The sequence below is a fragment of the Notamacropus eugenii genome, chromosome 4, assembly GCF_028372415.1.
Source record: "Notamacropus eugenii isolate mMacEug1 chromosome 4, mMacEug1.pri_v2, whole genome shotgun sequence".
NCBI lineage: Eukaryota > Metazoa > Chordata > Mammalia > Diprotodontia > Macropodidae > Notamacropus > Notamacropus eugenii.
In genome coordinates this window covers 424,861,877-424,878,133 of record NC_092875.1, presented here as the reverse complement: position 1 = coordinate 424,878,133, position 16,257 = coordinate 424,861,877, and the positions used below count along the sequence as shown (strand labels likewise).

At 38.9% G+C, this 16,257-nt stretch overlaps 1 protein-coding gene across 5 annotated transcripts in view; it reads right to left on the bottom strand.

Annotated features, from left to right (window-relative positions):
- The window catches only part of RANBP3L (RAN binding protein 3 like), a 70,205-nt gene that overhangs the window by 9,641 nt on the left and 44,307 nt on the right, over positions 1 to 16,257 (bottom strand). For 4 of the 5 annotated variants that reach the window (XR_011966381.1, XM_072605802.1, XM_072605803.1 and 1 more), the window contains one exon: positions 4,660 to 4,802. Coding sequence is in view for 3 of the 5 variants with exons in the window: in XM_072605802.1 (XP_072461903.1) it covers positions 4,660 to 4,802 (143 nt within the window). In the remaining 2 variants the exon portion in view is untranslated. Of the gene's footprint in view, positions 1 to 4,335; positions 4,385 to 4,659; positions 4,803 to 16,257 lie in introns of all 5 variants that reach the window. The other variant, XR_011966382.1, reaches the window with a different exon arrangement.

Below are 16,257 nucleotides of genomic sequence, written 5' to 3'. Positions count from 1 at the left end.
AAAGAAATGGCACCTGATAAGGACCTTAAAAGAAGAAGATTCCAAAATGTATAGCTATAGAATGCGTCTACCTGAATAAAGAAAAAATAGTATGATTTCAGAAAATGGCTAATAGTCCAGGGTGACTGGATCAGAGTGTGTGAAGGTTAGTATAAAACAAGTCTGGACAGATAGGTTGGAGCCAGATCTTAGAGGGCTCTGCTTTCCATTATAAATTTTATTCTATGTTGCTTGTTTGTAATGCTAGACAATGGGAAACTATTGGACGTCTTTGGGCAGGGTGGGAACATTTTCAGACCTGAAAATTGGGAAGATTACTTTGGCACTAATGTGAAGGATGGATTGGAGAGGACAGAAGTAGAGGAAGGGAAACCAGTTAAGAGACTTTCAAAATAATGTAGACAAAAGGTAATGGATGTGAAATATATTACTTTTGACACTACTAAGTCTGTATCCCAAAGAGATCAAAGAAAAGGGGAAAGATCAATTTGTATAAAAACATTTTTGGCAGCTCTTTTTGTGGTGGCAAAGAATTTGAAAATGAAGGAGTGCCCATCAATTGGGAAATGGTTCAACAAGTTGCAATATATGAATGTGATGGAATACTCGTGTGCTGTAAGAAATAAAGAGGGAGATTGTTTCAGAAAAATCTGGGAAGACTTACACAAAGTAAAGTGAACAGAACCAGGAGAACATTGTACACAGTAACAGCAATATAGAATGATTAATTGTGAAAGTCTTAGCTACTTTGATCAAGACAATGCCTCGAGACAAATCAGGACTTCTGATGAAAAATGCTAGCCACCTTCAGAGAAAGAAATTATGAACTCTGAGTGCAGATTGAAGCCTACTTTTGTTTTTACTTAATTTTTTCTGCTTTCTTTTGCAACATGGATAAGATGGAAAAATATTTTGCATGACTTCACATATATAATCAATATCAAATTGCTTGCTTTCTCAAGGAGGGAAGGGGGGCACTTAATAAATTCAAGTTATTTCATCGACTTTCCAGGTTCTGAATGGTTAGTTGTTGTCCTTTGTCTTCGAAGAGGACCAAAATGACATCACCATGATAAAGTGAAATTTCAGTGGGTCCGACTGTGACTGATCAGACCAATAAGAGCTCTACCACAGGTTGGGCACAGATAGCCCATGTGAACATTTGGGGTGGATATCCCAAATTTGCGCATCCCATGTTTACTTTGTGCTTTCTCAATTCCGCTTTGCTCAAAGAGCACAGCACCCTCTCTGATGTGGGCATGCCATGCTGAGTGGTCCTGTGCCAGTGTCTCCCATATCATACAATCAAATCCAAAGTTCTTGAAAGAGACCTTGAGAGTGTCCTTGTATTGCTTCTTCTGGCCACCTTGTGATTGCTTGTCCCATGAGAGTTCTCCACAAAATAGTCTTTTTGGCAAGTGAATATTTTGCATTTGAACAACATGGCCAGTCCATCGGAGTTGCGCTCTCTGAAGCATAGTTTGAATGCTTGGCAGTTCAGCTCAAGCAAGGACTTCAGTGTCTGATACCTTATACTTCCAGGTGATCCTCAGAATCTTCCTAAGACAGTTCAAATGGAAGCGATTCTGTTTCCTGGTATGGTGCTGGTAGATTGTCTATGTTTCGCAGGTATACAACGAGGTCAGCACCATGGCTCTGTAGACTTTCAGTTTGATAGTCAGTCTAATACCTCTTCTCTCTCAAACTTTTCTTTGGAGGCTCTCAAACATTCAGCTAGCTCTGGCAATGAGTGCATCAACCTTATTGTCAATGTGTACATTCCTGAAAAGTACACTACCAAGGTAAGTGAACTTATCCACAGCATTCAAAACTTTTCCATTAGTTGTAACTGATGGTTCCACATATGGATGGTGTGGTGGTGGCTGATGGAGCACCTGTGTTTTCTTGGTGTTAATTATTAGGCCAAAATTAGCACAGGCAGCAGAGAACTGATCCATACTTTGTTGCATCTCAGCTTCAGAGGCTGCATTGAGTGCACAAGAATCTGCAAACAGAAAATCATGCACCAACACTCATGCTCCCTCCACTTTGGTCTTAACTTGTACCGTTTTCAAACTGAAGAACTTACCATCAGTACAGTAGTTGACCTTGATACCATGTTCATCCTCATTGAAAGAATTTGACAATATGACTGAAAACATCATGCTAAAAAGCATGGGAGCAAGCACACAGCTCTGTTTCACTCCATTGGTGACTGGGAAGACACACGAGCACTGTCCATCATCCAGAACTCAGGCAAGCATGCCATCACGAAATTGACATACAATATCGATGAATTTTTCCAGGTAATCAAATTTTGACATAATTTTCCATAAGCCCTCATGACTAACAGTGTCAAAGGCCTTGGTTAGATCTACAAATGTTATGTACAGACTTCTGTTCTGCTCCTGGCATTTCTCCTGGAGTTGCCGGGCAGCAAACACCATATCGACTGTTTCTTCGCCCTTTCTGAAGCCACGCTGGTTCTCAGGTATATGACCATCTTCCAGGTGAAGGATCAGCCTATTAAGAAGGACTCTAGCAATAATTTTGCCAGCAATGACTAAGAGAGATTTTGAATGTGGTTGACTGGAAAAATGTCAGTGCCATCAACAGATAAAGAAGTTAGAAGAGGAACACTTTGGTTTTTTTTTTTATTATTAATTTTATTTATTTTTTGTATTCTACAATCACTATCATAAAACTTAGATTTTCTTCCCCCTACCTATCCCCACCACCCCCCTCCCTCCCCGAGATGACATACAATTCTATATAGGATCTACACATACACTCCTATTGAATACATTTTCACTGTAGTCATGTTGTATAGAAGAACTAAAATAAATGGGAGAAATCATATAACAAACCAAAACATTAAACACACACAAAAAAATGATCTGCTACATTCTGCGATTGAATTCCATAGTTCTTTCTCTGGATGTGGAAGGCATTTTGCCTTAGAAGATCATTGGGATTTTTTTTTAAGTCCTTGCATTGCTACAAAGTTCCAAGTCTACCAGAAAAAACTCTCGCACACTGTGGTCGTTGCTGTGCACAAAGTTCTCCTAGTTCTGCTCCTTTCGCTCAACATCAGATCATAGAAGTCCTTCCAGGCCTCTCTCAAGTCTTCCTGTTCATCATTTCTTTTAGTGCAATAATATTCCATTACATTCACATACCACAACTTGTTCAGCCATCTCAATTAATGAGCATCCCCTCAATTTCCAGTTCTTGGCCACCACAAAGAGAGCTGCTATGAATATTTTTGTACATGTGGGACCCTTTCCCATTTTTATGATCTCTTGGGGATACAGTCCTAGAAGCAATATTGCTGGGTCAAAGGGTATGCACATTTTTGTAGCCTTTTGGGTATAGTTCCAAACCGCTCTCCAGAATGGTTGGATGAGCTCACAGCTCTACCAACAATGTATTAGTGTTCCAACTCTCCCAAATCCTCTTCAACATTTATCATTTTCCTGTTCTGTCATGTTTGCCAATCTGATAGGTGTAATGTGGTACCTCAGAGGTGTTTTGATTTGCATCTCTCTAATCAAGAATGATTTAAAGAATTTTTTATATGATCACAGATATCTTTAATTTCTTCTGAAGAGGAACACTTTGGAGGGAAGACAAAGTCAATTTTGATTACGTTGGATTTGAAGTGCTACAGGATAACCAGTTAGCAATGTCAGTTGCCAAATTTCTAACTTCACAGTATCACTTGTATATGTTCCCTTCTCTCCATTGATCTACCACTCTAGTTCAGGCGCTTATCACCTGTTACTCTTACACCTTGCTCAACTCTCTCCCCATTCTAAAACATTATCAACACAGTCACCAAAATGATTTTCCTGGGGCAAAGGCAAGATGGCAAAGTTGAATGGAAGCATTTATGCCTAGTTTGCCCAATACACCTCCTCCACAATGATCTAGAAAATGTGCCACACCAAATTCTGATTGGGAAAGCCAAAAAAAAAATAATGTTACAGTGAGTCATTTTTCCCGTTCTGAGTAGCTTAAGGAAACCAACAGAAAAGTCTGTAGACATTGGTCATGGCACCTGGTGGCAGTAGTAGAGAGAATTCCAGTGCTTAGAGACAGAGCACCAGAGCAGAAAGAGATCCCAGGAGATCCCTGAACTAGAACTGGATACAGTAGTACTTCTGTCACCTATTACCCAGTTCATTTACCCTCAGAGAAGGCTTTTCTTCATCTTTGCCATTTTTCCATCCCCCTCTCTCTTCCAACTTTTTGCTCTGAAAACTGTAACAAAATCAATACAACCACTGTCCCTTGAAAGGGCATGCCGATCCACTGCACTAATATTCAACTCACCATTTTGGGGACTTTTCAGACCATTACTCCATACCTTGCCTTCACTTCCCTAAAATGGATTATTTCCCATTAGAATGTCAGCTCTTTGAATTCAAAGGCTATCTCATTTTTGTACTTATGTTTTCCCAGTCTTAGCATATAATAAACATGATAAATAACATTTCATTCATTCATTTATTCTCTTATGCTAATGCTATAATGTTGACTCTCATATAGTTATTGTAAAAAAAAAATCAAGTCATTTACTCACTGCAGTGGGCTAGGTATGTATCATACGATAATTATATTTCTTAAAACAGGAAGGAAACCCCTCAAATATCTTACCTGAATTAAAAATATTTTGATGGAACAATCATCTAAATCTGTGGCAGTGATGCGTAGATTTTTGTGGCTTGCTCTTTGTATCTCCATTTGTGCCCAGAGTTTGCTGTTGAGGATCAACTTTAGACTGCCCTGATTTCGCATAACTAAAACAAGAATGTATATGTATTAAGAGCTGTAGAGAAAAATATATTAATTCATCAGTCTTCCTAGGATTTGCTATTATTTGGAGAATAGCAAATGGAAAAATGTTCTTTTCATATTGTGTGCTCATTATACATTTTTTTTAGGATTGAAGCCTTGTTTTCAAATTAGATTAGGAGTTCCTTTTATTGTAAGCTTTTTTTTTTTTAAAAAAAAATAATTCAATGCCATGAACTCAATATAAAAGGGAAGGAGAGTACTGGGAGGGAGTCACAAAATTCATAAGATCTGTAGAAATTGCCAGTATCTGAATACTCCTGCCTTACTTAGGAAGAAGCATGGGACCACTAGGCGCTTTTCTGTCCCCAAACCTTGTTAAACCAGGGCAAAGGACAACAATCCCCCAGCTTTTGAACCAGTGGACAAACCTCGGTTATAATGATTTACCTGCTTGGCCTCAGTTCCATTCCCTATCTTTTTCTTTGTACAAAGCTTCAGCCCTGAACCCTGAACCATGCTCTATACTTGAATCCCTGTGACTTCCTGCTTTTGTCTCCATGCCTTAGATATTGCCTTTGTCAGACTAATGTTCTGTGCTTTTCTCCAGGTTTTCCTGAATGGTCCAAGCCTCTCGATAAAATAATCTCTCTAGGTCTCTGCTTCATTGTACCTTGCATAGACCTTTTAATATTGATCCTGGCCCACTCACCCAATCCTAAACTTGATCTATGCCCTCCAGTTTGGTCTGATGCCAAGGAATATTACTCAACTGTTCTCTATTTCTTTTTCTATATAAACTGGCCCTTTGGCAGTGATCTTGGCATGCTCTTCTTGTTTTGTATCTGCTAACCTGGGGGCGGGGGGGTCTTCTGAATTATCGAGGTCACGTGGCAGGTTCCCTACCCCTGTTTCTATAACAAATTTACATGTATATTTATATATGAGCAGGTAGGTGGTAGAATGGATAGAATGCTGAGCCTGGAGTCAGGAAAACTGGAGTGCAAATAAATTTGACCTCAGACACTTACTAGCCATGGAATGGCACCCTGGGCAAGTCACTTAACTTCTGTGTGCCAAAGCTTCCTCAACTGTAAGATGGGTATATTAACAGCATCTCCTTCACAGGGTTGTTGTGAGAATCAGATGAGATAATTTTTGTAAAGCACTTAGCATAGTCCCTGGCACACAACAGGTGCTGTCGAAATGCTTCTTCCATTCCATTGACTTCTCACTAGAGCTAACTCATTATATCACCTTGCATAGTGTGTTGAGGGAAAGTTTTACCATTCTTATAATCACAAGCAGGAATTCAGGTACCTGGGCAAATTCACTTGGGGGAGAAGTTTAAGGTATGACCACTTCCATGCTTGACTAGGAAGACTGTAGATAGAAGTCCAAGGAGTTGAGAAGATTCAGAACCTGTAAGGTCAGGGTGTTAGAAGGAGCAGAAGTTGGGGCACAGAAAAAGATTGAGAGTTGGAGTTATTGGAGAGGAAGGAGACATGTTTCACAGACAATAACAACACAAACCCAAAGAGGATAGAGTGAGTTTTAGAAGTGGAAAGGAGGTGATTGATGAGTAATGATGGCCCAGTGGAGTCTAAAAGTCCCAGTGGGAAGCAAACAGTGTTATAGCTCCTCCTTCTGGCCCTGTCAGAGACAGACATACAGAGACAGAGACAGAGAGAGAGAAAGAGGACAGATAGGGAAAGAGACAGTGAGAGACAGAGGGACAGAGAGAGACATACAAAGATACACAGAGACGAAGGAAGTTTTGATACAGTGCCAATAGATACGTTGTCTTCAGAAAAAAGCTGATGTTACTGAGCACCAGAATTTGAGAGAAAGGTAATAGAAAAAGATCTAGGGGGAAGGAGAGTTTAGTAGCAACAGAGAAGAGCTCCAGAGGGATAGCGAAAATAGAAGTAGGGGAAAACAACGTGGAAAGATTTCAGAGTTCTAAGGAATGCATTGATCAATCATAACTTCAGAGGACCGACAGTGAAGTATGCCAAGAAGTTGTCTGCCCCTTTCCACAGGGTAGGAAGGAAGAGTTGATAGAGACTTTGCCTGAATAAAGTAGTTAAAATGAAAAATAAAGGAAGGAAAACAGAGGAGGCTAAAAACTAGAGAGCACTAGTCCTAAGCTTATTATGAGAGGGAACAGTGGTGTCTAGAACATGCTGCCTTTGTTACTGTCACCCCTTCTCCTTCCACATGATCCTGGGTATGCTGTTCAATACAGGAGGCAAGTCTGCATGTCAAGGGAGATCTACCCTAAGGAGGAGGTGAGTCCTAGAGGAGAGGTCCAAGTGACAATGGGATCCTAGAGAGTTGGGCTGACTATTCTGTTGCAGGAGAGGAAGTACCCTCCTCACCAAGTGTCAGAGCTGGAGACAAAGATGTGGATGTCCTAAGCCACTTCTGGCTCTAGCAATTGGTGTGATGTCAATAGCATAAAAATAGGTTTAGACAGGCAGAAAGCAAATGCTTGTGAAGAAGGAGGAGGAGGTAGAAGAACAACAACAACGGAACATGAAGAACCAGAAAAATAACACTTGGGAGAAGAGGAAAAGGAAGTAGAAAGATGTAAGATAGATTTTGAATTACTTTCATTTCCTTTTCCAAAATATTACGAACTTGGAGACTGCTAGATTTTCCAAAGCCTTGTTTTTAGGTTCTACTTTAAAAGAAGGCCATAAAGTCATGGATCTAGAGCTGAAGGGGACATCACAGGCCATCACAGAAGAGGACCGAGGCTCAGGGAGGTTAAGTGACTTGTCCCAGGTCACACAGGTAGCAAATATCAGAGGAAGGGATTTGAACTCAGGTTCTGTGATTCCTGAGCCAGTGCTCTTTCCACCATAACAAAGATAAAGTGACTTTTTAAAAGTCTAAGTAAATCTCCATCCTTTAATGCTCAACATAAATTTTACTTAGTATGATCATGGATTTAGAGAGGAAAGGGAACTTAGAGGTAGTTCATTTTATAGCTAGGAAAACTGAGGCAGAGAGGTCAAGTGAATTGCTTGACATCATTGCTTGACAGAGACTAATAAATCTCTGAGGTAGGACTTGGAATCCTGGTCTTTCTGGCTTGAAGGCAGATCCCCTATGCACCTCCATGCAGCTTCTCACTTTACATTGTTGTTTAAAGATATTTAATTCTGTTCCTCAATTGATAAATGATCAAAGGATAAAAATAAGCAGTTTTCAGAAGAAGATATCCAAGCTATTGATAGTCATATTTTAAAATGCTCTAAGTCACTAATAACTAGAGAAATGTTCATTAAGACAACTCTGAGGTTCCATCTCATATCCATCAGATTGGCAAAACTGACACAGAAAAAGAGAGAATGAAAAATGCTGTGGGAAAGCAGCTGCATTAATGTATTGCTGGTTGAGTTGTGGACTGGTCCTGCCATTTTGAAAAGCAAATTAAAGTCCCCAAATTAAAGTAATAAGCCCCCAAAAGCTATTAAATCATGCATACATACCCTCTGACCCAATGATATCACCACTAGGTCTAAATGACAAGCAGATCAAAGAAAGGGGAAAAGGATTCATATATAGAAAAATACTCAGAACAACTTTTTATGGTAGCACAGAATTGGAAACTGAGGTGGTATACATTAATTGGGGAAGGGCCAAACAAGTTATGTTATATAAATGAAAGAGTACTATTGTGTTGTAAGAAATGATGAAAGAGGATGGTTTCAGAGAAACCTTAGGAGACTTATATAAACTGATGCAGAGTGAGGTCAACCAAAACTAGAACAACGTATACAACAGCAATAATCTCTGATTAGCACAATGATTAACGACAATTTCAGAATCTTAAAGACTAAACACTTGCCTCTTGAAAGAGAGGCGATTAATTCAGAGAACAGAGCGTCTGTCTGTCTGTCTCTTGCTCTCCATACATATATATATGTACATATGTATACACACAAATATTTGGACATGGGCAATATGGGAATTTGTATTCTTCTCTATACGTGTTTGTAACAAGGGTTTTGCTTTATCTTGCATTCTTAGTTGAGGCAAAAGGTGGGAGGGAGAGAATCTGGATCAGAAAAAAAAAACAACTTAATTTAAAAACAAAGTTATTGAACCATGCCTGTGTAGGTCCTGTCTTTTTTTATGTGTCCCTGAGAGTAGGTACTGTGACTTCTCTTTTTTTGCTTTTCCACCACAAGGTGCTATCCATGTATAAAGTACTGAAAGTCACTCAGTAAATAGTTTTGAATGTGTGGCTTTCTATCATAAACAAACAAGCACAGTGACTTTTGGAATTTAGAGTCAGTATTATGAAATCTTCTTTCTGGTTCTGCAATAATTTGCAGCTATGTTAACCACTATGGCATTCTGCTTCTCTTTTCTCTATCCCCTGCTGCACTGCTCTGGAATTCCAGGAAGCAAAGGAATTCTAACAGCCGCCTTGAAGGATCCTTGCTCTGGAAAAACTGAGTCAACAAAACATGCCCTCACAGTATAAACAAAGGGGCTCAATGTAGCTGCAATTTCTCCGAAGGCTTGTGTCTGGGACCAAAATTACAGTCTTTGGGTATGTTGCTTCAGGGTCGAGCCTGGGGAGGTCATAGTAAGGGCCAAATTTCCCCTAAGAGGTCATCTATTCTTTAACACAGCTGAACTGAATATTGAGCACACGCTAGGAAAAGTACTTAATTGCTAGCAGGAGGCTCCCTTCCCCCTCCAGCTTAAAAAAAAACACAACCAAAAATCTTATCTTTGCCTTTATGGTAAACCCCAAATGTGATGAGAAATTGTACACAATGATATCTTCTTTCACAAATATTTCTCATGGTAGAATATGAACTTTTCCAGAAAGTCCTATGTTGTTGCCTCATGGAACAGCTGTGATCATGGGTTCTTCAAGCCTAAGCCACAGAGGCAGAAGCTCTGTTTCTCCCTAGGAAGCTATCCAGCTGCTCTGGGCAATGACCCAGCAACAGTATGTGTTTGTATTCAAAGAGTTTACCTAGCTCAATATGGAGAAGCTCATCACCAGAAAGCTATCCACTAGATGTCTAATAGTTTGGTTCTGGTAACCCCTGAAACAGATATAGAACAGGATTCAATCCAATGAAGTCTCCTTCTCTTTTTGCTCTGATAATAGTAGAGTCAAGGAAAATGGAGGAGGTGGGGCAGGGAATGGAGAGCAGACCCTCTACAAATACTAACTTAATTCTTGATACTCCTTATGTTGATCTTTATTCAATGACCAACAAGGTGATATCTTATTGGAGGAACTGAATCACATTCATATTGATATTCTCAATATAAATGAAAGCAGAAGTAACCAATAAGACTTATGGACTCACATTCACACAACTCTTACTCTCTCCAAATACCAGGGCATCTGAAGGCCCATCTCACTCTGCTGAACAGAGACTTATGGAGTCTTCCCTCTTATGGAGATTACTTTGAGCTCAAAACATTGGTCAGATATCACACTGGTTAGGGCTCTCTCTTTTTTGCTCCACAAATGATGCTATGACTGTTAGGAAGGAGGGCACCAGAACCTACAGCGTTCACTCCCCACTTCTGGCTCACCCTCCTGGCTGCTCCAACCCTAAAGCTTGGGGATGACTACACCTTGGGGCCAATTCAGTGACTGATGAATCTATACTTGAAACCTTGATATGGTGGGAAATTTCAGGTACCCTGCTCTCTCCTTTGTGTTGTGTCTTCCTCTGCTAGAATATTAGCTTCCTGAGAGTAGGGATTAGTTTGTTTTCTTTTTTTTTATCCCCAGGATTTAGAACAGCGCCTAGTACAAAGAAAGCACTTAAGCATATTCATTCTTTCTCTCTCTCAGTCTTTTTTCCTGTGTTTCTCTCTATACTTTTGTTTCTCTCTTACTATCTATTACCATTTATAGTTTAAAGCAGGCGTGGGGAACCTGTGGCCTCCAGGCCACATATGGCCCTCTGAGTCCTCAAGTGCAGCCCTTTGACTGAATCCAAACTGCACAAAACAAATCCCCTTAATACAAAATTTGTTCGTAAAACCTGGACTCAGTCAAAAGGCTGCATTCCAAAGGCCTACAAGGCCTTGAGGCTGTGGGTTCCCCACCCCTGGTTTAAAGGATTGGAGTACCAATAGTCTGTGCTTGCTTCTGCCAATCTCAATACCGCTCCTTTAATACTCTGACAAATCCAGGTGCAAGTCACTTACTCTGAACCATTGAGTTTCACAGCAGCCATACCCTCATTCTCAATTTTATTTACTACTTTATAGGATCATAGACTGAAAACTAGAATGGACCTTCATGCCTCCTGCATGCATGAATTCACAGTCGTGCTATATATGTTCTCACTCTCTGATGCACCCCTGTAAATCTCAGCACCAAATCAATCATTCGGACAATCTGCTGATTTTGTCCATGTCCTATACTACACACTCACGGTCTGCTGGGTCACAAGCTCCCAAGGAGTCAGGTTTTGCACTGCGATGATAAACACACCTACTTGACATCAATGAATCGATGCTCTTTAAATATCAGGAGAAATTAATAGTGCCATCTAACAACTGTAGACCTAGCTCTGTCTCCATAATAGTTTGGATAGCCCTAGAGTCTAACAATAAAAACATGTGCAGTTAAATAAAACATCTTATAGGTTCTCCTCAAAGAGGAAAATAAAGGACTTGGTAAAGAGGTTGTACCTCCTTACCATATCAACAAAAACTATTACTTCAAAAGCTATATGGCCATCTTATTTTGTAATGATTACTGTGGGTATAAACAAAAAGACCTTAGCAAAAGTAATTTCAGCTTAAATGCCAACATCAATGCCAATAATAAAAATGACTAACAGGCAGGAAATTATTTCTTACCACTATAGAAGTCATTTCAGAATCAGTAATTTATATACAGTAAACTAATCCACTATTTAGAGAAAGGGTCACTGTATGAAATTAGATGAGAAGTTGATGTTGTATGTAATTAGAGCTCTAACCTATCATGTTCAAATAAGCTGTCAACTCCAAAAAATAGGAGATGAACAAAATAATCTATCACCATTTCATAAGATGTTTAACTGAAGCAAAACAGTTACCACTAAGAAGGGGCCAAAAAACCCCCAGAAACCAACTCAGACAGCAAACATTTAATTTCCTTGGTAATCAGAGAAAGATTAGAATATAAGTTAATTTGCAAAATATTATAGAGGAAATACTAATGTTTCCCTGGTGACAATCCATTGTTCTTAATTAAGGATCACCATGGCATCCAAAAGAAAAAATGTACAACACATCCCAAAATATTATAGAGGAAGATGAAACAAGATGATAAGTATTATCCCCTCATAAAACAGTAAAAAGCATTTGAAGGAAAAATGAGCCAACAAGAAAGTTGGAGGTAAGATGTAATTAAACCCAATTGTCTGAAAGGCAGTTGAGGCTGAAACTACAAGCAGACCACTAATAGACCATAAATAGAATGACATATTAACAGGTAAGTTGAAAGTTTAAAAATTATTCTTATAATAAATCATTATGGCATTGGGGAACCATCCCAAGTTTAAGGGAACATCAAGCATGCTTGCCAGAAATGTTCACAACTGCTGAAAATAGAAACTGTCAAAAAATTAAAAAAAAAAATAGTGGGACCATCATATTTGCCCACTACCAATACAGTATCTTTTCTGCACTATTAGGAAATGTCAGTGGCATTTAAGTATAGAAAGATGGGGAAGGGGAGATAAACTTTACAAAATATATGCAGAAGGAGTCCAAGCTAGAGATTATTTTAAACATGACAAAATTTCAAGATATCTTAAAGAGGGAATAATTCTAAAAGAATAGGAAAAAAAAATTGGAAGCAGCATTTATTCCCCCCTTCCCCAAAAGGTAGGTAAGAAAACAGCAGAATTATTGGCAAATATTTTTCTTATGTTTATAAGAATCCTTATGAGAATGATCTGTGCAAACATAGAATATACTTGATAAATAATGAAAAAGGAGCAAGGTTTTTTACCAGTTTTCTACAGCAGATCATATTTTCATAGTCACAACTGACTGAGAACTATAGAGAATATAAGATTCTACTGTATCTGTTCTTTGTTAATTTCAAGAAAGTGCGACTCGGAAGAAAATGTAGACAGTTTTAATGTAGCACATATCACACAATGTCTCCCATTCATATGTTAAAATTAAACAAGAGTTTACTAAAAATTCAAACCTAGAGATGACTTTGGGCATCTAATTATTTTGTGTTGATATCAAATAAGTCATTAAAGAAAGGGAGAAAAGTGCTCATCTAATACATTTACGGGAGTGAAAAAGGATGTCCTAAGCCAAGTCCAAATAGAAAAGGGTATCTTTATTCTCCAAATGTTTCCATTTGCTGATGACATTGTATGAATTTGAATCAAGCACTGTCTGGTACATTACAGAGCCTCCTTGATAAAAAATCCATAATTATTCAAGACATTGTTTTAAATAATTAACTAACAACACTAGAAAAATAGAGCAGATGAAAAATGCATAGTGCCAAGGTTATGAAACGTAGTTGGATGTGGTCTTCTTCATTAGAATGCTCTCTGAGGGCAAGGATCATGTTTTTGTCTTTTTTTGTATGCCCAGTACCTGGCACATGGTAAATGCTTAATACATGCTTACTACTCTTGGCCTGACTGACTGGATGGGCAGCCCATTGAACTAGTCCAGTGGTCCATACAAAGCAGATAATGTTGTGGGCATGGCAGTAGAGGAAATTAAGCTGAACTGCATTTGGGAAATTGTGCCATCTCTTCAAAGATCCTCAGCTGTCTACTGTTACAGGAGTCCATCTCTTTTTAACACCAGTGTTTCCCTGGTGTAATCCATTGTTCTTAATTAAGGATCACCATGGCATCCGAAAGAAAAAATATATAACATATCCCAAAGAGCGAATAAAAGCTGTGTAACTGGTTAATGTATTTTTCTTATAATGGCTTGAACCAATATTGGTAAGGACATAGATACCTAGAGGAGGAGGTAGTTTGGCAATGTAGAGTACTTAGTAATCCCAGGATGAATGTTAAACTGACCCTAAAGAAACACTGAAACAATTAGAAGAAAACTTTGCCTCTCAGAGGACTGGAAGGACAAGATCATACAGGACGAAAAGATGGAAAAGGGCTGTGGTGTATTTAGGTAGAGGAAGAACACAGATTTATCAGTTTAGTCAAGTAAGGAATCCTAAGTAACCAGTGAAAGCTGTTGTTGTTCAGTTGTGTCCAACTCTTTGTGACCCCCTTTTGGAGTTTTCTTGGCAAAGATACTGGAGTAGTTTGTCATTTCTTTCTCCAGCTTATTTCACAGATGAGGAAATCGAGGTAAACAGGGTTAAGTGACTTGTCCAGGATCACACAGCTAGGAAGTATGTGAGACCAGATTTAAACTCAGGAAGATGAGTGTTCCTGACTTCAGGCCTGGTGCTCTCTCCACTGAACCATCCAGCAACCTCTATCAAGTGGCAGGCATGCCACGGCTACATATGTACTCACTGATTCTCCTATTATTTTTTGAATATCAAAAAATCATTCATCATCATTGTTTCCATTTTACAGAAATAATTGAGACAAAGGCTAAACAAATTTGCACTACACCAGTTCCAGTATATGGTTACTCTTAATTGGTTCTGACATGCCTGAGCTACCTCTTAAAGGCAATGAACTTACTCTATTTCTTGTTAGAGATAAGTTGATGCAGTAACGAAAACTTGAAAAGAATGCTCTGTGGCGCCTGTGGCAATTTATAAGAAATAGGGAATGACATCTTTCTTCTGTATGTGCAGGCCCAATCCAGGCAAAGGTGAAAGTTAGTGCCCAAATAAAAGAAAGTCCCAAATGGTGTATGTGGAACGCCAACTAGAGGAAGGTGGTGGTGAACACATCTTTAGGCAGCAATTTATCAATGCTCCCTCTGCAAAGAAACCCAGAAGTGTAGGAGCACAGCCAAAACTTTTTAGAAATATTGAGGGAACATTTTAAAATTATCCTAGTTTGATGCATTTGGACTAATCCGAAAGGGAAATCTTTAACAATCTTTCTTTAACCATCAGTTCTGAAACAATGTCCTACTTCCATCTTACCAAAATATCTACAGCAAGGATACCTTCCTTAAAATCATTAGGTCAGTGATCAGATGGAGACTAGGCCTACGGGTCCCTAAGTAGTCCATCAAAAGGAATTAGAATAATGACCCACCTGAAGGCAGTATCAGGGCAACTAAGTGTGGCCACAGTGCATAGAGTGCCAGGTCTAGAGTCAGGAAAATTATTTTTCATGAGTTCAAATCTGGCCTCAGACACTTACTAGCTGTGGGACCCTGGGCAAGTCACTTCACCCTGTTTGCCTCAGTTTCCTCATCTGTAAAATAAGCTAGAGAAGGAAATGGCAAACCACTCCAGTATCTCTGCCAAGAAAACTCCAAATGGGGTCACAGAGTTGGATAGGACTGAAAAAATGACTGAAACTGAATGGAAGGTCAGTATCTTCTCACTTCATGGAGGAGTCAGGGTTCTGATCAGAAAGAAAAGGACCTTTTGATTATTACAGATAACCTATGACTAGATGGATGGGGGTTGGGGATGGGGCATGAGCCCTTGAGATGAAAGGTCAAAGAAGAATTTAGTTGGTTTTATGAGGAAGATTCTCCTGGAACTTTTGAAAAAATTAAGTGAATATTGTTCTATTGAATGTTAACCCTAAACTATGTGACATGCTTTGTCATATTGTGAAATGTGCCTTGTTCAAGATTCCAATAAATTTTATTTCAAAATGCCTTGTATCAGAAACATGTCAGAAGGTCTGAAGGGATTCTGTCAGTTCAGAGTGGTATTTCTCTCCCAGGCAGGGCAATGCTTGAATTTAAATGAATAAAAATTATTAAATAATCAAATTATAAAAAATTATAATCTTGTTATTAAAATAGCTATATTATGACAGTTAATAATAATATTAATGATAACAAAAATATTTGTGCCTAAAATGCAGAGCATGGCATTAATTTTTTCTCCTACAGAAGTGAGAGTGAAGGTTTAATTTTGAAGTTTCCTCTCAACATTGAAGGGTGTGAGTGTGTGCTAACCAAGTACAAGTACAGAGCTACAGGCATAACTTGCTTTAAGCAAATATACAAATCTATATTCCAATTAAGCATTTATTGAATACAATCTGACCCTGAGGTACCTTTCTAGGCTTCTCATATGGAATTTTGCTTTGCATACTCTACAGTTCTGCTAAACAGGCCTTTTTGCTGTTCCTAGTACAAGAAATCTCTGTGTCTTTACACTGACTGTCCTACATCTTATGGGATTCAGACTCTGGGAGCCTCCTTGAGCTCCCCTTGAATCTTCCCACTTCATCTGGCCTTTCTTACTCAAATCTAATTTGTTCCAGCAGTCTCAGGAAGCCCATGGGCTTTTCGTTATCATTCTACTCTGGT